Below are 20,718 nucleotides of genomic sequence, written 5' to 3' on the forward strand. Positions count from 1 at the left end.
AGTGCTCCAGGGTGAAAGGCCAGGGTGGAGGGCCGGGGAATCTCCACGTGGCGCCGGCTGGCTTGGGCCTTTATAGTCCAGAATTGACAGTCATGCATGGTTATTTCCATTTAAACTGGTTAAAAGCAAATGAAATTGCATGCTATGAACAGGATGGAACTTGAGGACATCATGCCAAGTGAAATAAGCCAGATGCAAAAGGACCGATGTGGTAGGATTCCTCTTACGCGAGACCCCAGAACAGTCAAACTCCTAGACGGAAGGCAGGAGGGCGGATGTGGGGCTGGGGCGGGAGTTGGTGTTTAACGGGTACACAGTTTCAGTTCTGGAGTGGATGGTGGCGTGGGCTGCAGAGCAACGTGAACGCGCGCGACACTTCAGGACGGTGCGGGTCAGAGGGCGGAAGTGGGAGGTTCCACACTACTACACTTGACCACGTTACTGTGTGCACGTGTGCTGGGGATGGAGCCCGGGTCTTGTGCATGCTAAGCACGTGCTCTACCGCTGAGGCGCATCCCCAGTCCTTTCACAGATTTTTTAAAAAGGTACTGTGTTTTTATTTATTTATTTATTTGTTATAAATTTTTTTTTGGTACCAGGGACTGAACCCAGGGGTGCTTAACATTTCCAGCTATTTTTTTTTTTTTTAATTTTGAGACTGGATCTCTCTAAATTGCTGAGGACCTCCCTAAGTTGCTGAGTCTGGTTTTGAACTTGTGATCCTCCTGCCTCAGCCTCCTGAACTGCTATAATTCCAGGCCTGTGCCATCGCCTGTAAAAATTTCATAATTTTTTTTTTTTTTTTGTACTAGGGAATGCACTCAGGGGCACTCGGCCACTGAGCCACATCCCCAGCCCTAATTTGTATTTTATTTAGAGACAGGGTCTCACTGAGTTGCTTAGGGCCTTGCTAAGTTGCTGAGGCTGGCCTTGAACTTGTGATCCTCCTGCCTCAGCCTCCTGGGCTGCTGGGATCACAGGCATGCGCCACTGCACCCAGCCCTTTCACAGTTTTTAAAAGGAAACAAACAAATTCAGTCCTTCATTATCACTGGCTGCAGGACAGGTGCTTGACATGATATCCGCAGGAGGCCAGTGGTCAACTCAGATACAGTAGACAACTCGGATACAGGCCGCTTCCAGCGATGCAGAAAGTCCTGCTGTGGTGCTGCCCACAGGACATCCAGCTGCCCCCGAGTCCCCTGGGCCATCTCTGGCCCTCTGCATCGGCCACCCAGCGGGAAGGCTGCTGTGCTCTCACACGGGGGTGCAGCCCTCCAGGTCTGCAAACTCTTTCCCACCCGTGGTCCCCTTGGTGGTCACCCGATGAGGAGCCCAGGCTCAAAGACAAGGGTCACACACTTCCTGGGCTCACATGGTGGCCCTGTGCTGGGAATGGTCTCCTGAGCAGACGCCCCCGCAGACCCCCAAGCTGCTCCCACCCGGCAGCCAGACTTCCTCCCTGGGACCCCAGCCAAGCCCTCTACTCACATGGCTTCCGGACGAATTGATGGTGCAGCGGGAGGGCTGGGCCTCAAGGCCCTGGAACTTCTTGCAGGCTGTGCCCTGACAGTGCATGGGAAGAATGGGAACACAGGCGGCAGAGGGGAGATGCATTAATTGAGCACCTGCTGTGAGCCCACGGGAGTCGGGTCATCCTGCCCTTCCTGCCCACACACCATCTCACTACCAAGGCTCAGAGGGCTTCAGGAGTTTCCCTAAGGACACACAGCTGTTGAGAAGCAGAGGCAGGATCTGACCCAGGACTTCTACTTGCCCAAGGTCACACAGCTATTGAGTGCCAAGGTCAGAACCCAGTCTGGTTCCAGCAACCCTGCTCTGTGCACAGCTGGCTCTCTGAACTTGGAAGGGAGAGGAGGGGAGAGGGCAGCGGAGGTCTGGGGAGGCTCACCTTCCTCCAGTCCACGATGTCCTTCAGTCTCCGGAAAAGGAAGATGCCCTTGCCCTGGGACCGGGCTACCTGGGGGGAGGGGCGGGGGACACAGAAGGGCCTGTCTCAGCTTGGCAGTTTCTAGTTGACCTTAGTGCCTGGGACCCCTCTCCAGCATTTCTCTAAGTCCATCTCCCCCTGGGACCCCTCAGGGGGCTCCAAAGGCCTGGGAGAGCAGGGGGAGGAGGAGGAGAGGCTCCTTTGTGCACAAAGACGCACATTTGCATGAATAATGCAGAAGAGACAATTAGAAAACCATTCCTAACAGTCCTGGGAACATATCATCCAATTCTTTTTTTGGAAATCAATTTGCCTTCCTAATTAGGTTTTGCTTCTGCTAATACCGAAATCAGCCTGCCTGCCCTGACCCCCAGTGTGGTAATTCACAGCCTCACCAGGCTGGGCCGGGGAGGATCTTCCTGAGCTGCGGAGCCTGCAGAGCGGTCCTCTGCCCCAGTGGCCCTTCTCCAAGGGCCGCCTGTCAGGTCTTGCACAGCTGCAGTGCCCAGGAGCTCACCACCCTCTCCTCACCCCCAAACACAGCCCATTCCGTTGCAGGATCGCTTTGCTAAGCAGCCATCCAAAATGTATATCCTGGGTGCCTACTGTGTGCCGGGCGTTATGCAATAACTGCGACAGACCTCAGGGAGCTTCCATACATAGCCTAACCTGTTTTGAACTGAAATTTGCCAGCCTGGCCTGGCTTCTAGGGCCTCCTAAACCAGGTCTGGTTCCTGGGCACCAGAACCACCCTATAATTATCTATGGCTACTGACTCTGCCCCCTACAGTCACCTTTTTTTCCAACACAAATGCAAGTGCAAATTCTCATTTCTCTCTTCTCCTCTGAGCATGGTCTACCTGGCCCACCAAGGCTTTCTGTCCGAGCTTGGGGCTGGGGAGCTTCCAGGCAGGGCTAGAGAGGTTACCGTGGCTCACATGGGGGGCCCCTGCTCTGCCTGCCACTCTGTGCACCCTGGGTCAGGGCTGTGTATGCCCAGAAGACGAGGGGGGCCCGGTGATGGCTCAGGGACAGTCACGTGTGTGGCGATGTTGGAAATGGAGGAATCGGCGTACAGCAAAGGCTTCACGTCACCCACGGTAAACAGGCACTCGGCTTCACTAGTCACCAGGGAGACGCAAAGGAGAATCACAAGATGGGACACCGCACACTCCCTGAGAACTGCCCAGGTCAAAGACCACAGCACGCGCGGGGGAGTTTGTGGAAGCACCGGAGGTCCCACATGCTGGACAGACAGGGACATCCATAACGGGGTCACAAGGCTGGCGCCTTCTGGGAAACTGAGGCAGCGTGAAGACCGCCCCTTCAAACCCCGATTCTGCGATCAAGTCAGGAAGAGTTCAGACACGGCGCTCAGAGTAACAGGCATGAGTTACTGAAGAATGGGAAAAGGGAGAGGGGACACTCTGAAGGGAGAGAGCCGGTCTGCTCAGAGAGGAGAGGGACAGTGTGTCTCCTGCACTCCAGTTTTACTAGGGATCCCAGAGAAGCTTCCAGAGAGTCCCACCCAGGTCCACCTCTTGGCTTTTGACTGACAGCATGACACCACACTTTCAAGTCCCCCCTGCCATGACAGCTCTAGGTCACCTTGGCCCATGCTAACCCGTTCTAATTGAATTTTTTTTTTTTTTTCCTAATTGGATTCTTAACCATAAACCTTACAGATTTTATGGTTAGGAGGAACTATCCTTAGCTCTACTAGCCTTCTCTCCCCGAGTTTGAGGATCTGGTCTCTGAAAAGGGTCACCAAAGTCTCCCCCTCAGGGTGACTTGGGCTCCTTTTAGCAGCATTATTTGGGGCCTGGGTTTCTCCTGCAGTGAGCTGGTAGTTTGCTGAGGAATGTGACATCACCTGTCCACTTAAGCCAGGCAGGGCTGCAGGTAAATTGCTTCTTGGGGAAAAAAAAAAAAAGCATGCAGGGGTCAGCACAGCGGGCCTGTTTTATAGAATGATTCCCTTGACCTTGTGCTCCCACCGTCCTCACTGTCTGTTCCCTGCCAGCAGCGCTACCCACTGTAGATTCCACCTTGGAAGTACTTACTCAGTGGAATAGTATACAGCAATGAGAGTTGGCAATTTACGTCACTCACACCAGTAGGATGAATCACATTACTGTTGAGGGAAAGAACTAGACACAGCGTGGAAATAGCCATATTCCAACGATATCAATTACAAAATCAGAAAACAAATCTGTGCTGTTAGTGGCTCAGGGGGTTGTGAATGGCAGAGGTCCAAGGGGAGGTGCTGAGGAGTTGGTAGTTTTTCATTTCTGATCTGCGTGCTGGTTACTTGGATGTGTTAATTTTGTGAAAATTCATACCAGACCCCTATAACTTGGGCACTTTTAAATGTTTTCCTTCAACTAAAAAGTGTCCTTTAGGAGCTGGGTTGTGGCTCAGTGGGAGAGCGCTTGCCTAGCATGTGTGAGGCACTGGATTCAATCCTCAGCACCACTCAAATATAAATAAAATAAAGGGATGTGTCCATCTACAACTAAAAATATATACTTGTAAAGTGTCTTTTAAGGCTGGTACCCTTTGGTTTGAGAACCCATGGTCACCCCTGAAGCTGTTCTCCTTCCTCTCTTTTCGTGCTGGCAAAGCCCCTCTCTCCATGATGGGGTCACAAAGGCTACATACTGGTTTTCCCAGCTTCCCTTGCAATTAGCAGAAACCACGTGAGCCAGTGGCTTAATGAGAACTAAGGAGACATCTTCTTAGCAATTCTGGGAAGATTTTCCTCTGTGTTAAAGATAAAAGGAGAGAGGGAGGGGCCAGGTGCAGTGGTGCATGCCTGTAATCCCAGCTACTCCAGAGGCTGAGGCAGGAGGATTGAAAGTTTGAGGCCAGCCTCAGCAACTTAGTACGAGACCCTGTCTCAAAATAAAAAATAAAAATAAAAGGGCTGTGGCTGTGGCTCAGTGGTTAACTGCCCCTGGGTTCAATCCCTGGTACCAAAAAAAAAAAAAAAAAGGAGCAAGAGAGAGAGAGAGAGAGAGAGAGAGAGAGAAGAGAGGAGAAGAGAAGAGACAGGAAGAAACAAATGGCCCTTCCTTCTCTGTTGCTACTTTCTAAGGAGGTGATCTGCAGTCACAGCAGCCATCGCATATCCATGAGGTGAAATCTGATGACTCGAAGCCAACACGGGGGAAGCAGAGTGGACAGGGAAAAGGCGCCTGGGGCCTTCATGGCATCCTCAAGCACATTCCGCCACCTGGAATCACCAACCTCCGGCCCTCTTGTTAGGTGAGAGATAATGAAATGTCGTTATCGTTTAAATCATTGTTAGTAACCTGGCAAACCTGTTCTAAGAGATGCCCCCCTAAGGGAATAATCCTAAAAATGAAAAGTAAGCGTCCCACAGTCATATATCAGGGCTGCTAGGACTGGAAGTCACCCATAGCTCTGGCAGATGGTAGTTTCCAAAACCAATCACGACATCCCCAGTCCCATATGTTCTCCAGAACCCCACCAAGAGGTTGAGTCAAGGCCCCGCCCCTTGAGTGGGGGACTCAAGTCCCCTTGACTTCCAGTGACGGATCAGGAAAGGCAACGTGGCTTCCGCCCTGTTGCAAGCCCAGACGCCGTGCTGTGAGGAAGCCCTGGTCACGTGAGGGGCCCACAGGGAGGAGCCGAGTCTTCCAGCCCTTCCCCTGGCTGAGCTCCCAGCCAGCAGCCAGCACCATCTTGCCAACCCAGAGAGTGGGGCCAGCTTGGAAGCATCCTCCAGCCTCAGAGGAGCTGCCCCAGAGGATGCTGGCACAGGGACGGGCTCTCCCTGTCAAGCACTGCCCTGGCTGGAGGCTCATGAGCTAAAAACGAGAGGTTAGTATTGTTTCAGGGCATTCAGCAGTAGGTAACCAGGTTCATTACAGTGGCAATATCCATGGCTAATACTCATCAGTGTACTCTCTGCCAGGCCTCTGTGGCATGGGCATTGATATTACTCCCATTTTCAGCCAAGGAAACCAGGGAACAGAGAGGCCAAGCATATTGCCCAGTCATCCAGCCAGCAGGTGGTACATCCAGGATAGTTAAATCTGTGCTACGCAAGTCTGGGGCTCATGCACCTCTTTGCAGAGTGCCATGGGATACACAGAATCATATGGTAAGCATGAGCTTACTTCTGGGAATATTTACCATACTTGATAACTTGAGAGGAAAACATTTCTGTATCAAAAGGTACATCTGTGATTGGAAAACATTTGAATGGATTATTAGAATGAACCATAACTCTGATTTTGTACCAAATGTGGCCATTCACAGTCTTTGTCTCCTTACCAAGAACCACATTTGGATCAACTTCTTCTGGTTACCCAGCCCTCTGGGGAGATCTGAGCCCACATGGTGGTCCCATGCTACTGCCGTGGGACTGGTTCAGGCAACCCAGCCCTGTTGGGTGCCCAGAAACCAAGCTGTGAGGAAGCCCAGGTCACATGAGGGGCCCACTGGGAGAAGCTGAGTCTCCTCTGCTACAGGGGAAGTCCACTGCAGAGACTTCTGGGAAAAGTTTGTGACTTCTTTAAAAGTGACGCAAGGCTAGGGCATTCCTTTATTCCCGTGGCACACAGAGGTGTAAGGAGGTGAAGCTGGAGCCGTGGCAACCACATTGTGTTGGAGAGGTGCAGTCCCCCTGATGGGCTAGGAATTGATGGGGTTGTAGAGCTACCCAATAAACCATCCTCTGTCCGGCCATTCTTCATTAGAGGAAATTCCCCTGCGTCTATAAACTTGAAAGAGAATAAACACCACCTTCATTTTCACCCCGCCCTATGTTTTACAGTCCCTGTTGACTGCAGTCAACGCATGGTAGGACCGCATCGTAGGACCGTCAGCCCTGCCCGTGATTGTGCCATCAGAAGAAATCACAGCTATTTTACATGTTACATTACAATTGTTGCAGATCCTCAAAGTACTGTTTATGGGCCTGGGGTTTTGAAATGATGGTGGCGAGAGGGCTGCTGTTAGACTCTTGGATAGTTAATGACAAGCACACAGGTTCCAGAGCTCAGAGGATTGTTTAATAATGTGTGCGGCTGCCCTGAGAATCCTCATGGGCCTCCAGCTGCAGGAGAGCAAGGCTGGAAAGTGCCAGCTGCTGCCTGCTAAGACGCCTGAACCCTGGACTGCTTGCCAGGGCTGCTCCCCACTGAGCCTCTGAGGGGTGGGGGGTACAAGACTGGCCGGTTCTTGAGGCACAGGGGACTCCTCTCACCGCAGGAAGCCTCCCCAGGCCTGGCTGGACTTCCCTCAGACTGCTCTGCAACAGGAAGTCCTACCCAACCTCCCCCCATCCCTCTTTCCCTCTTTCCCTCCCTCTATGAGGTCCCACAGCTCCCCCTCCTCTCCCAGCTCCCTCCCCATTTTCTCTCAGAGGCAAAACTCTGGCATGTGGAGTCTTGTCTTGGACTCTATCCCTTGAGGGACCCCCAACTAACCCAGGTGAAAACTAGTTACAACATAGTTGTTTTATTTTGTAATCAAATATGCTTTGACTATGCCTGTAATCCCAGTCACGCGGGGAGGCTGAGGCAGAAGGGTCCCATGTTCAAGGTCAGCCTGGGCAACTTAGGGAGACCCTGTCTCAAAATAAGAAATTGAAAGGTCTGGGGATGTAGCTCAGTGGTAGAGCACCTGGGTTCCATCCCCAGTACCGCAAAAACAAAGCAAATGAGAAAAACAAAACAGAAAACTCACTAGTCTTCCATGGATATATACTGTATATACTTAGTGAAAGCTCATTAAATTGTACACATCAAATATGTGCAGATTTTATGTTGATCAGATCTCAATAGTGATTTTTTTTTTTTTTTTTTTTTTTAGTTGTAGATGGATGCAATACCTTTTTATTTTATTTTATTTTTTGCGTTGCTGGGGATCAAACCCAGGGCCCTGTGCTTGCAAGGCAAGCACTCTATCGACTGAGCTATCTCCCCAACCCACCTTTATTTTATTTATTTATTTTTATGTGGTGCTGAGGGTTGAACCCAGTGCCTCACATGTGCTAGGCAAGCGCTCTACCACTGAGCCACAGCCCCAGCCCCTCAATATCGTGATTTTAAGTAAGAACACTGTTGTTATATTTCACCAAGCGTCGAAAGGTCCATAGTGTTAAGACAGTTCAGAAGACCTACCCTCTTGTTCCAGTAAGCCACAATAGTTGGGTTTTCTATTATTTGCTGATAAAGCATCCTAGCTCTGAGACAGTTTTGGCGAGGCAGTTCGAGATGTGCTGTTTGGTGCACACTGTGTACCGAATGTTAAAACGTGGCTCTTCCCACGGGTGGGTTGAGCCCAGGGTCACCAACGATACCTGTGGCCCTGTGCCAGGGGTTAGAACAGCTTGGTGGACACAGAGACTGATGGATAGGTGGGTCCCTGACCACCCAGCATCACAGGGAGGCAGGAGGAGGGAGAGTGGCCCATGTGGTCTGTGTCTGCCACCTCCCACACCCCAGCAGGCCCAAGCTGCAGGGAGGGCAGAATGCTCAGATGGGAAAAAGGATGTGCATCCATGTGCTTTATACACTAGCCTCGACATTTTTCCTTCCTGTGCTAGGGATCGAACCCCTGGGCTTGCGCACGCTTGGCAAGAGCTTTACCACTAAGGCACGCCCCAGTTCCTACTGGGAACTGGATGTTAATGGATGTTTGTGCTCTCCAAGACTGACAGCTGGGAGTGGTCTGGGCTCCAGCCCTGTGGGAAGAGGGTCCCAGCAGAGTGGCACTGGGGGACAACGCTGCCTCCTCTCTCTGATCCAGCTGACCCTCCCTGGCTCTTTTGCCACCACTACAGAGGAAAATGAAGCCTCACAGGCTCCAGGGAAACTGCAGAGGGGAAATGGAAGGATCGGGTTGCTAGGGACTGGCCAGGAGAACTGCCTGCAGGTGGACAAGCACCAACCAGGTCACAGTGACAGGCCTTATGGGAAGAGTGGGGAGACTCAGGGGACAGCTATTTCCCACGTTTAAAGCCCTGTTCTACCTTTTAATATTCCCTTCCTCCCAGTGGTATGCAAACAACAGATCCCGGGACTAACACTCCAGGTCCCGGTTCACAAAGTGCAGCCGCAGCGCAGCAGTGGTACCCTCATGCCTGGAGCGACCTTCATCTTACTCATCAGCCAGGTGAGGCTCTGCTGCCCAGTCGTTTGGTCAAACACTTGTCTAGGTGTTGCTCTGAAGGTCCTTTGTAGATGTGAGTAACATCTATAATTAGTAACTCCAAGTAAGGATAATGCTCTCAATGTGGGTGGGGCTCAGCCAACTGGTGAGGGCTTAGGAGCAAACATGGAGGCTCCGTGGGAAAGAAAGGATTCTGCCCAAGACTGTAACATAGAAATCCCGAGTTCCCGGTCTGCTGGCCTGGACTGTAGATTTGGACTGTGGCCCCCACAATATTGCAGAAGTCAACTCCTTAAGTGCGCGCACAGCGCACACACCCAGGCTTAGGTTTCTCTGGACAGTGCTGGATGATACTCTGGAAACCAGTCAGGACAGCACAACTGCTCGCAGGTCTGCCCAGGCCTTGGGAGTCGGACACTCCGGTGGGTGCGCTGAACCAGGCTCTGCCAGAGAATCTGACGTTCACAGTTTGGGAACTGCTGCTTTCCAACCTCGCCACTCAAAGTCTCGCTTGGGGACCAGCAGTGACGGCATCCCCTGGGCGCAGCCTCTAGGCCCCAACCCAATCTGCTGAGTTCGGCTCTGCATCTTAGCCAGAACCCCACAGGATGCGTGGGAACATTATAAGAAACACTGCCCTAGTGCTCCCCAGGGGCAGGGTAAAGAGGGGTGTTTCCTGGACTCTTGGAAAGAACAAGTGAAGTGAGACAATTATTGGGCATCTAACGCCAAGCCCTAGATAGAACTTGCACGACGCATGAATATAGCACGTGTAGCTTCATCGAATTCTCTACCCTGTAAGGCGAGTCTGCTCAGTCCTTGTTTACAAATGAGGAAGTGGACTTGCAGGGACTGAGTAACCTGCCCAAACCGGGTGGATGCAGAATCAGGTCCCAGGGCACGCCCACTAGCCGCACTGCTCACCCCCGGCCACGCCCACAAGCCGTACCGCTCCCCCACGCCCACTAACAGCACCGCCTTCCCCAGGCCACGCCCACCAGCAACAACCCTCTGCCAGGCCACGCCTACAAGCTGCACCGCTCCCCGCCCCTGCCGCCACGCCCACAGGCAGTGCGCCTCAGCGCTTCAGAGTAGAAGACACACAGCCAAGATGCCGCCCCTTAATTACAGCTGTCTTGTGTCTGCCGCTAACAAAGGCCGTGGGCCGGGAAGGGAATCAACCTAACACGCAATTGCTCATTCCCAATTAGCTCAAATTATCATTTGTCTAAGAGATAATGCTGGGAGCTGGAATCCGCCCCTGGTGGGTCACAGTGTTCATCTGCCTAATGCCTACTGCTCCAAACCCAGCCTTTTTTTTTTTTTTTTTTTTTTTTTTTGGCACAGAGGATCGAACTCACTGAGCCACATCTCCAGCCCTAATTTGTATTTTATTTAGAGACAGGGTCTCACTAAGTTACTTAGCGCTTGCTTTTGCTGAGGCTGGCTTTGAACTGGCGATCCTTCTGTCTCAGCCTCCCGAGCCTCTGGGATTACAGGCATGCACCACCGCATCCAGCTCAGCCCCAGCCTCCTCACTGTACCTTCCTGGGAAACAGAACTGGTGAACGGACCAGGGAAAGAACTGGGAAGTCTGGGTACATCCAGGCTGGGACCCCACTGGGGCATTCCTTGCTTCTTCTCCTGGCCCTGCACTGGTCCCCATGCCAGGTGACTCAGTTCACGCCAGCCAACACTGGGCCTGCCTCTTCGGCTCCACAGGAAGGGCTGCTCCCTCCTCCCTCACACCCAGCTCCTTTCCTGCGACTTGGCACTTTCTCCAAGGGCTGATGCCCTTTGAGGCTATGGTGGTGTTATGGTTTGGATCTGGAACGTCCCCCAAAAGCTCTGCAGCAATGTCCAGAGGTGGGTCATGAGGGTTCTGACCCCATCAGTGGATTAATCTATTTGATGGATTAATCATCTGAGAGGTGGTGGTAACTGTAGGCAGGTTGAAGGAAGTGGGTCAGGAGGCCTGCCCTGGGGGACAGCCCTGTTCCTGGCCTCTCACTTCTCTCTCCTTTCCCCTTCCTGACGGCCATGAGCTAAGTAGCTTCCCTCTGCCACATCCTTCCACATAATTTTCTTTTGTTATGCAGTTGCAGGAGAACTATGCCACCAAGCCACATTCCCAGATCTTTAAAAAAAAATTTTTTTTTAATTTTGAGGAAGGGTCTTGCTAAGTTTCTGAGACTGGCCTTAAACTTGAGATCCTCCTGCCTCAGCCTGCAGTGCTGCTGGAATTACAGGTGTACCCTACTGCACCTGGTCAAGTGATATTCTGATTCTGCCTCACCTCAAGCCCAGAGTGATAGAGCCGCTGACCATGGACGGAAAGCTCTGAACCCACGGGCCATAATAAACCTTTTTTCCTTCAAGTTCTATCAGGTAATTTGGTCACAGCAGGGAAAAGCTGACTAACACAGGTGGCATGTGGCTGAGAGGGTAGTCCTGGTGCCCTGGCACAAGGAAGGGCTGAGCGGCATCTTGCCCTCCGCTCCATTTCTTGACCCTGGAAGGGCTATCCAGAGCAAGGCCTTCGCACATGCAGTTCCCTCTGCCTGAATGCTCTTCCCTACCTCTGCCTTTCTCCAGGGTAACTCGGGCATCCTTCAGGACTGAGATCAGTACTAATTCCCATAATCATCATAATGACTGTCATGTACAGAGCACTTGTTAAGTGCGTCACCTGTGTTAATTTGTCTAGTACACAGTACTGTGCAATAGGTACCACAGTTCTTCCCACTTTGCAGGTGGGGAACTGGGGCACAGCAAAGTCGAGTAATCTGCCCAAGGTCACACAGTATTAAGTGGCATGGTTAGTATTTGAGCCAAGGATTTAGCCTCAGATCTCAATCTCTCACTTCTTTTGAGTAGCTTGCCTGTCTGGGGAGGTCCCCACCCCTGTACCCTCTCCTGACACCATTCTCCTTAATGACACTCAGCACACCTGTAACCACACAACACATGTGTCCTTGGTTGGCTTACTGTCCATCCTCAAAGGGAGCAGAGACCACATGTGACTTGCAGAGAGTTGGATTCCCCGGGCCTAGGTCTGTGCCTGGCACTTGGCAAGGGCTCAGTGAGCATTTGTGGGATGCTTGAATAAACAGGCCTTGGGCTCTCCATCTTTAAAATGGGGTGATGCCCCACCCCCAGGCAGAGGGGCAGTAAATCACTGGGCAGGTCCACCCACTGTTTTCTTTCATGTCAGGAAGAAGAGCTCCAGATTCCCTGCCTCATCCCAGTAATCACTTGCGCATTCAACAATATTTATTGGGGAGAAAAAGAATAACAGAATGAATCAAAAACTATTACCCTAGGTAAATGTATGATTACACAAATGGTATGCCTCTACTTCAGGTACAAACAGAGAAACAAGATGTATCCCATTTGTTTACAATAAAAATGAATTTTTAAAAAACCAACAATATTAAATGAGCACCTACTGTGTGCTGGGTCCACACACTGCAAAGAACCACACACTGTAAAGAAAAGGAACTCACACGGCCCTTCAGGGAAGGCAGTCTGTGCTTCTCGCAGAGCACCCAGGCAGCCAGAGCACCCTGCTTGGGTCCCCCGGGCTTCCCAGGATCCCTGCTGTCTCCCTCCCCCAGGCCCCTGCTCACCGGCTTCATGATCCAGGTGATCCCTGGGTTTTTGCGAAACTCCTCCACAAACAGGTGGTACTCGCAGGGCATCTCGAAGGTCTTGGGGAAGAAGTCGCACTTGGCAGCCTCCAGCTTTCCCGCGTCCCGCTCCAGTTGTTTCCGAAATCGCTTCAGGTTCTTGACCATATAGTTCTTGCGGGTCAGCTGGGCAGCAGGGTGGACGGGTGAGCCTCCAGCCCCTGACCCCAGCCCTGCCACCCAGCACACCCCCAGCCTCCTCTCTCTGGCCCACAAAATAGTAGGAACAGTCAGAGCGACTCAGACAGAGGCTGCTGGTCTGTGGTTACCCAGTCACAGGCAGGGAAACCCAGGCGGGGCACAGTGAGGTCGGTTGTCCGGGGCTAGCCAACCAACAGGTGGCACATCCAGCATTCGATCTGGCCTTTTCTGACCCTGAAATTTGTATTCATTAACCATCAAGCTACACTGAATTTTATTTTTTATTTATTTTTGGTACTGGGGATTGAATCCAGGGGTGAGCAACCACTGAGCCACATCCCAGGCCCTTTCTATTTTTTTTTTTTTTTTAATTTTGTGACAGGGTCTTGCTTAGCTGCTTCGGGCCTAAATTGCTGAGGCTGGCCTTGAACTTGTGATCCTCCTGCCTCAGCCTCCCCAAGTCTCTAGGATTACATGTGTGCACGACCGTGCCCAGTTACACTAACATTTTAAATCTCCCAACACTGGTTCCTCCAGATCTGTCTGACGCCGGGTTCCCTCCAGATCTCCTTCTATCTCTAGACCCCAAACTTCTTAGCTTGGCTCCACCCTGAAGTCCTCCAAGCCTCCTGCTCCTTGCACCCCAAAACCAACCTGCCCCTTGTAGCCTGTGTCCTTAAATCCACATCCCCAGACAGGCTGCTCCTCAGGCTTTAGATCTGCACAACCTCAGACCATTAGCTGGTCAGCACTCTAGGCCACATGTCCCCCGCCTGACTTGTGCCCGCCATCCCCTTATACTTTTCTGTCCTGGTCCTGGTCCTTGTACCTCCCAAACCAGCTCCTCCTTGTCACCACACCCAGTAACTTGAGTTGGTGGGTTGGGTCCCTTCTGGCCTGCCCTGCTCACCTCATAGTGATTCCGAAAGTGACAGATCCTCACGTGCTCGTCCATGTAGGTGTGGTCAAAGTTCTCCCGCAGCCAGCTGACGTCACACCAGTAGAAGTCCCACTCCCCTTCACTGGGGGGAAGGGACAAAGGTCATGATCTGAGGACCTCAGCACTGCTGGGGTCTGGGACCCTGGGACCTGAGGGGCCCAGGGAAGGGCGCAGGGCAGCGTGTCCACCGGGAGTCTTTCTGAGGCCGTGGGCACCACCGTCTGCAGGTTGTGCCTTCCCTGAACCTTAACAGATGTGGCCGCACTGAGCGCAGGTGCCCAGTGGCCGCAGCTTTAGCCGGGGCGTGCCCGTCCAGATCCCAGTCCACACCAGGCCCTTGGCACATGCCACACCTGTCCACGCCCCTGCCTAGGCCCTGGAGGCAACTGCGCTTCCCTCCGCAGCCCACATATTGAATGAAAGTCCTTCCCGTCACAGAGTCCCCTCTCACTAAACCTCAGAGTGGCCCCAAGAGGTGACAAGGACCATCCCACAGCCCCAGGACAGGATGGCCTTGTTCAGCAAGGACACTGCACCCCCAGGACTCACACCCGGCTCCGCCAGACTCCACATTCTGACCCCATTCTTCACCACTGTGCCAGAGAGGGACAGGGAACCAAGGGATCGGCCAATCCAGGACTAGAGCCAGGGTGCCCGGAGCTTGGGTGCTCCAAAAGATGCGCCCGGGGATAAAACAGCCCCGCCATGATTGTTCCACTTCCCGTAAGTAGATGTGACTGAAGGCCCTGGGTATCCCTAACTGAGCCTGCCTCCTCTTTCTGCCCAGAGGAAGCCATCAGCCCGAGTTTGGTGCCTCCTCAGCCTCTTGATGGCTTTACTCTGAACAGATGTATGTGTCCATACAGGGCACGTGGCATGGTGTGGCACGTTTTTCCACTTCCTCCTTGCTAATGCTTATGGCTCACCCCCTGCCAGGCACTGTTCTAAGTACTTTGCAAATATTAACTCAATGGGTCCTCATAGCAACTCTAGGTTCTGTTATTATGCCCATTTTACAGATGAGGGAACTGAGGCAGGCCCAGAGAGGTTAAGGAACTCACTGAACCGAGGCTGCTGGGCTCCAGAGTCCAAGCTCTGGCTTGAACCACTCCAATCTGACTCCTCACAACTCGTTTCTTTTGCACAAACGTATCCATTTGATACACATGGTCTAATTCAGTCATTAAATCCCATGTTCCATTTCACTGAGTGAACATACCACAATATATCCATTTTCAAATGAAGAGGTGTTTGGTTGCTCCCCTGCTGGTTTTTGTTTTGTTTTGTTTTGTTTTGTTTTTCCTACTATGGACAAATGGACTGAGTTTTAAAAAAATATCTTGGGAAAGTTTGAGGCAAAAACTGAGCAACAAAGAGTTAGCTACCTCAGGGTGACAGATGATTTTGGCTTGATCATGACCGAGTGTGGGACAGCCCTGTGATGGACTGCATTTCTAAAGATGCCAACATGAGCCAGGCAGGGTGGCACATACCCGTCATCCGCCTCTCGGGAGGCTGAGGCAGGAGGATTGTGTGTTCACAGTCAGCCTCAGCAACTTATGGAGACTCTGAGCAACTCAGTGAGACCCCGTCTCTAAATAAAATATAAAAAGGGCTGGGTAGGTGGCTCGGTGGTCGAGTGCCCCAGAGTTCAACCCCAGGGCCAGGGTCGGGAGTTTAGCAGCCATGTCCCTGTTTCAATGTTAACTGGGGGAAAACATAAAAAAAATAGCAAGACAAAACCCATAAGCCCACAGATATTATCATAGCAATATGAACGTTCCTTGTTTTAAGTAAAGGGAGTGAGTCAGCTCCAGACCATCCTGAGCAAACACCACATGCCTGCACAGGTGGCGCACAGGTGGCGGCGGCGATGGAGCCACGTGAGGCAGGAATCACCTCTTTTCCAGTTTTGTTCTGAGTCATGAATGAAAACCTGGGGCCTGGTCCTTCTCCAAACCCGCCCTCAGGCTGCTGCCGCACACACAGCAGTCGTGAGCAATGTTTGGTAGTGGATGGAAACCCCCTGGGGACATGGCCATCTGTCCTCCAAACCCTGGGTCACCAGAGAGCCCCATTCCAGGCTGGCTGGCCGGGGCTCATCCAGCTCCCTGTCCCTCTCCACTCTGATGCTGGCGCAGAGCCAGATCACGCAGGAGTGACGACCCCCATCCTGGTCCTGCCACAGGCAATGACTCCTGTGTGACCTTGCCCTCTTCTCTGGGTCCCGTTTCCCTACTGGAGAATCAAAGAGTGGACACTTGTGGTCAAGATGATGGACATCAATGAGCCAGACCAATACTAAATAAGTAAGAGCAGGAGAAGAAAACTGTTTCTTTACAGAGGGACGCTACCTGATAGATGTAAAAGGGGTGACCCCGCGAGGGAGTGACCATTTTGTAATTTTGTAATAATAACAGATTTATGCACGAACCTCCAAAGGATGCGAAGACCACTGTGTGAAGGTTCGTTGGGGCCAGACTATTTGCAGTGTCAAAGTACCTGCCTACGAGATACACAGTAATTACACAAACGTTAGCCAGCTAATTTTCACTGGAGAAACCTCGCCAACACTTAGTGATCCAGGTGACGCCAGTGTAGGACACACCGGTACCATGAACCCCCAGAGGGTTCACAGGCCAGGGCACCCCTCACTCTTGTGGCATTCTTGCCAGAATGCACGGCCTCGTGATGAGAAGACATCAGACAAATCCCAATTCCGGGACATTCTGCAAAATAAAGAGTCCTCCTTGAATGTGTCAAGGGCATATTTGTGGTCATAAAGGTCAATTAAATGCAAGGCGGGATTCTGGAATCGATTCTGAAGCAGAGGAAGAACATTAATGGAAAAAACTGGTGAAATTCAAATGATGCCTGTTGTTTACTTAATAGTGTCAGTGTGAATTTCAGGCTTTGACAAACACACTTTGACGACATGAGCAGCGAATAGGGGAAGCCAGGTGAAGCTGCTAAGAGAAGGCGCTCTGTCCTGAGATCAGTCCCCCAGGGTCACCCAGGGACCACTGTATTTTGAAATTTTAAGTTTAAAATTATTTCAAATAAAAAGTTTAAAAATGACATTGAAGGGCCGGAGCTGTGACTCAGTGGTAGAGCGCTTGCCTAGCATGTGTGAGGCACTGGGGTTTGATCCTCATCACTGCATATAAATAGAACAAAGGTCCATTGACAACTGAAAAATATTTTTTTTAAAAAATGACATTGAAAATATTAAAGTTGGATTTCATACCATATGCAAAATCAAATCCAAAACCTGTAAGAGTTCAAAGTATAAAACTCTTAGAAGAAAACACAGGCATAAAAAAATTGTGATCTTGGATCAGGCAATGATTTCTTAAATATGAAACTCAGCACTAGTAACAAAAGAAAAAAAATAGATAAATTAGACTTCATCAAAAATTAGTTTTGTGCCTCAAAAGTCTCTGTGAAGAAAGCCCACAAAATGGGGGAAATATTTGTAAATTTCATGTCTGATAAGGGTATAAAGAAAACTTACAACCCAATAATAAAAAGGCAAAGAACTGGGGCTGGGGTTGCGGCTCCGCGGTAGAGCGCTTGCCTAGCGTGTGTGAGGCCCTGGGTTCGATCCTCAGCACCACATATAAATAAATAATAAAATAAAGGTATTGTGTCCACCTACAACTAAAAATACATTTAAAAAAGATTTTTAAATGTGCAATAGATTTTAATAGTCATTTCTCCAAAGAGTTACAAATGGCCAACAAGCAAAGGAAAATATATTAAGTATCATTCACGATCAGGGAAAAGAAAATCAAAATGAGGTATCATTTCACACTGACTTGGATGGCTACAAATTTTTTAAATATCCATATTGAATATCAGTGAGAATGCATAAAAAATGACTTTTCATGCAGTCCTGTTGGAAATATAAAAGGGAGAAGCCATTTGGAAGTGTCTAGTGGTTCATCAAAAAGTTTAATGTAGGGGCTGGGCTGTGGCTCAGTGGTAGAGCACTTGTCTACTACGTGTGAGGCACTGGGTTGGATTCTCAGCACCATGTATAAACACATGCATCAAATAAAGGTCCATCAACAACTAAAATAATATTTTTTTAAAGTTAAATGTAGAGTTACCACAGGACCCAGCAATTCTATTTCTAGATGGAATTTTTCCCAAGAGAAATGAAAACATGTCCACTCAAAGTTTGTACCTGAATGTTCACAGCAGTATTATTAGCCAAAAAGTGGGACAAAACCCAAATGCCCATTCACTAAAGAAGAGATAAAGTACGGTGTGTCCATACAATGGAATATTATACAGCAAATGAAAGGAGCTGGGGATATAGCTCAGTGGTAGGATGTGTGCTTAGCATGTGGGAGGCCCTGGGTTCAATCCCCAGAACCAAAGAAAAAAGAAATGAAGTACTGATACAACCGATTTCAGGGCCTGTGGGACCTTCCTGATTGGAGAACTCTTGAGGCAATCTGGGGTCAGCCTCAGGGTGTGACTCCCACCTTGTCAGCGCCAGAAAAGTCCTCACACTCTCTTCTACGTGACCACTGAGCAGAGGCTGAGGAGGGGCAGGTGAGAACAGTGCCTTTTCCCATACCCCCCGCCACCTGCCAGTCACCTCCCTTCCCTGGGACTCATTCCCTAGGTCCCCACTCATCTTTCATTATATCAGTTCCCCTGGATCCAGGAGGAAAAAAGCCCTCATTCTGATACTAGCAAGAGGGCAAATCCACGGTCGCCACCGTTATCAGCATCATTATCCTTGCCATGACAGTCCCCAAAGTCCCAAGGAGAGTGCTCTGCTGTGTTCACTACCCGTACCACAGCTTGCCACGGACAGCTGACTCCTAATTTCTTGTGGACGATTTACAGTCTGTCTCCCCCGCTGACTGCAGCACCAGGATCCGTCACAGTCATGCATTTGTTCTTTCAATCCCTGAGAGGCTGCTGGAGTGAGCAGGGCAGAGAAGAGCCTGTGACTCCGCAGACAGGCAGACCAGCCACAAATCCTAGCGCAAGCCCTGAGAGCCGAGGAACCTCTCCATCATGGCGTTTTCGCTATTTTGTGGTCCAGGTTTCTCATTGGTAAAATGGGAATGATAACAGCACCTACCAGATTTGGAGGAATGCCTAAAAGAGATCATGGATGCCAAGTGCCAGAGTATCTAGCAGAGCTATTTTTCTTTTTCTTTTTCTTTCTTTTTTTTTGGTATTGGGATTGAACCCAGTAGGTCTAAACCACTGAGTCACATCCCCAGCCCTTTTTTGTATTTTATTTAGAGTTTATGCTGAGTTGCTTAGGATCTCACTAAGTTACTAAGTTGCTGAGGCTGGCCTTGAACTCGCGATCCTCCTGCCCCAGCCTCCCAAGCCACTGGGATTACGGTGTGTGCCACCACGCCCAGCCCAGCTATCGTTAAGCAACAAATATTTATTAAGCAGCTCAGCATGGCAGCTGGTGGCCCCTTACCCCTCATAGCCACTCTCCCCTTTTCCTACAGTAACAGAGTTCTCAGAGTTTATCTGGGGAAATGCAGTGTACATTTTCCAGGTTTCCTTGCAGCTAAGTATGCCACATGGCTATGTTCTGCCAAGCAAGATGTGAGGGACTTTGGGTTTGTGTCCTTCCAGGGAATGATCGTGCCATTTTTTTTGGTACTGAGCATTGAACCCAAGGGCACTTTACCACTGAGCCACTGAGCTACATTCCAGCCCTTTTTATTTTTTATTTGTGACAAAGCCTTGTTAAGTTGCTGAGGGTGTTATGAAGTTGCCGAGGCTGACCTCCAACTTGTGATCCTCCTGCCTCGGCCTCCTGAGTTGCTGGGGTTACAGGCGTGCACCACTGTGCCTGGCTGGTATGCTTTCCTTGCCTCTTCCTGCCTCCTGCTGCGTGAAGGTGGGCTGGAGCTCCACTTGGCCCCATGAGGATGAGGGACTTGCTCAAGGCAAAGCAAACTAAAAAGATGGTACTAGCTAGGTCCCATATGTCTATCCTGCCTCCTCACCATCTCTGAATTTCCTGTTTATGGACCTCATTTGCGGGGTGGGGTGCAGACAGATGAGCTTCTAGCCCTCAGAGCCTCTTTGGGTCTCACTCACATAGCCAGATGTTGTATATTTATTCTACTCAGTTGGCAGCTCCAGAGCTCAGCATAAAAACAGAAATGTATGGGGCTGGGGCTGTAGCTCGGTGGCTGAGCGGTTGCCTTGCATGTGTGAGGCACTGGGTTCCATCCTCAGCACAGCATACAAAAATAAACAAACAAAATAAAGGCATGCTGTCCATCTACAACTACAAAAAAAATAATACTTTTAAAGCGGAAATGTAGGCTTACAGGTCAAGTCACTTGTTCTAGGTCACAGAACTAGTAAATGACCAGGGAAGGTTAGTCCTTGACCTGGGCCCCTCCCGGAGGATTCAAGCCAGCAGGTCTATGCTGACAGCACTCCCTGTTTCTCCAGAGAGCCACAGGGTACCGCCAGCATCAGTCAAACTGAACTGGGCACCCACCTGCTGTGTGACCTTAAGCAATTGACTTAATACCTCTGAACATTATCATACCTGATGGGATGGTTATAAGGCCTAAATTAGACAGAGACAGTGTGCATGATTTGACCACCACATTGTGGGTGCTAAATAATGTCACAGCTACTTTGGGGCAAGTCCTGCTGGCTACTCAAGAGAACTAGGAGGCAGGGATCTGTAAGAAAAAGGGACAAGGGGTGGGAGGAGAGGTAGGTGGGCTCTTACTCTTTCACTTCCACCCATCCGGGCCTGTGGCGCAGGACGTCCATCAGAGTGTTCATAAGAGTAGTCTTGAACCGGATTAGCGCTCTCTGTTCTCTGCAAGACAAGG

General features: G+C 50.6%; 1 protein-coding gene across 1 annotated transcript in view; it reads right to left on the reverse strand.

Annotated features, from left to right (window-relative positions):
• Ttll9 (tubulin tyrosine ligase like 9) overlaps positions 1 to 20,718 on the reverse strand; it is a 45,836-nt gene that overhangs the window by 18,633 nt on the left and 6,485 nt on the right. Inside the window, exons 3-7 of the mRNA XM_047540869.1 lie at positions 20,613 to 20,705; positions 13,838 to 13,949; positions 12,727 to 12,912; positions 1,913 to 1,981; positions 1,492 to 1,566 (exon numbers count right to left, since the gene is read on the reverse strand). Of these exons, the coding sequence (XP_047396825.1) occupies positions 1,492 to 1,566; positions 1,913 to 1,981; positions 12,727 to 12,912; positions 13,838 to 13,949; positions 20,613 to 20,705 (535 nt within the window). The remainder of the gene's footprint in view (positions 1 to 1,491; positions 1,567 to 1,912; positions 1,982 to 12,726; positions 12,913 to 13,837; positions 13,950 to 20,612; positions 20,706 to 20,718) is intronic.

Source organism: Sciurus carolinensis, chromosome 2 (genome assembly GCF_902686445.1).
Source record: "Sciurus carolinensis chromosome 2, mSciCar1.2, whole genome shotgun sequence".
Classification (NCBI taxonomy): domain Eukaryota; kingdom Metazoa; phylum Chordata; class Mammalia; order Rodentia; family Sciuridae; genus Sciurus; species Sciurus carolinensis.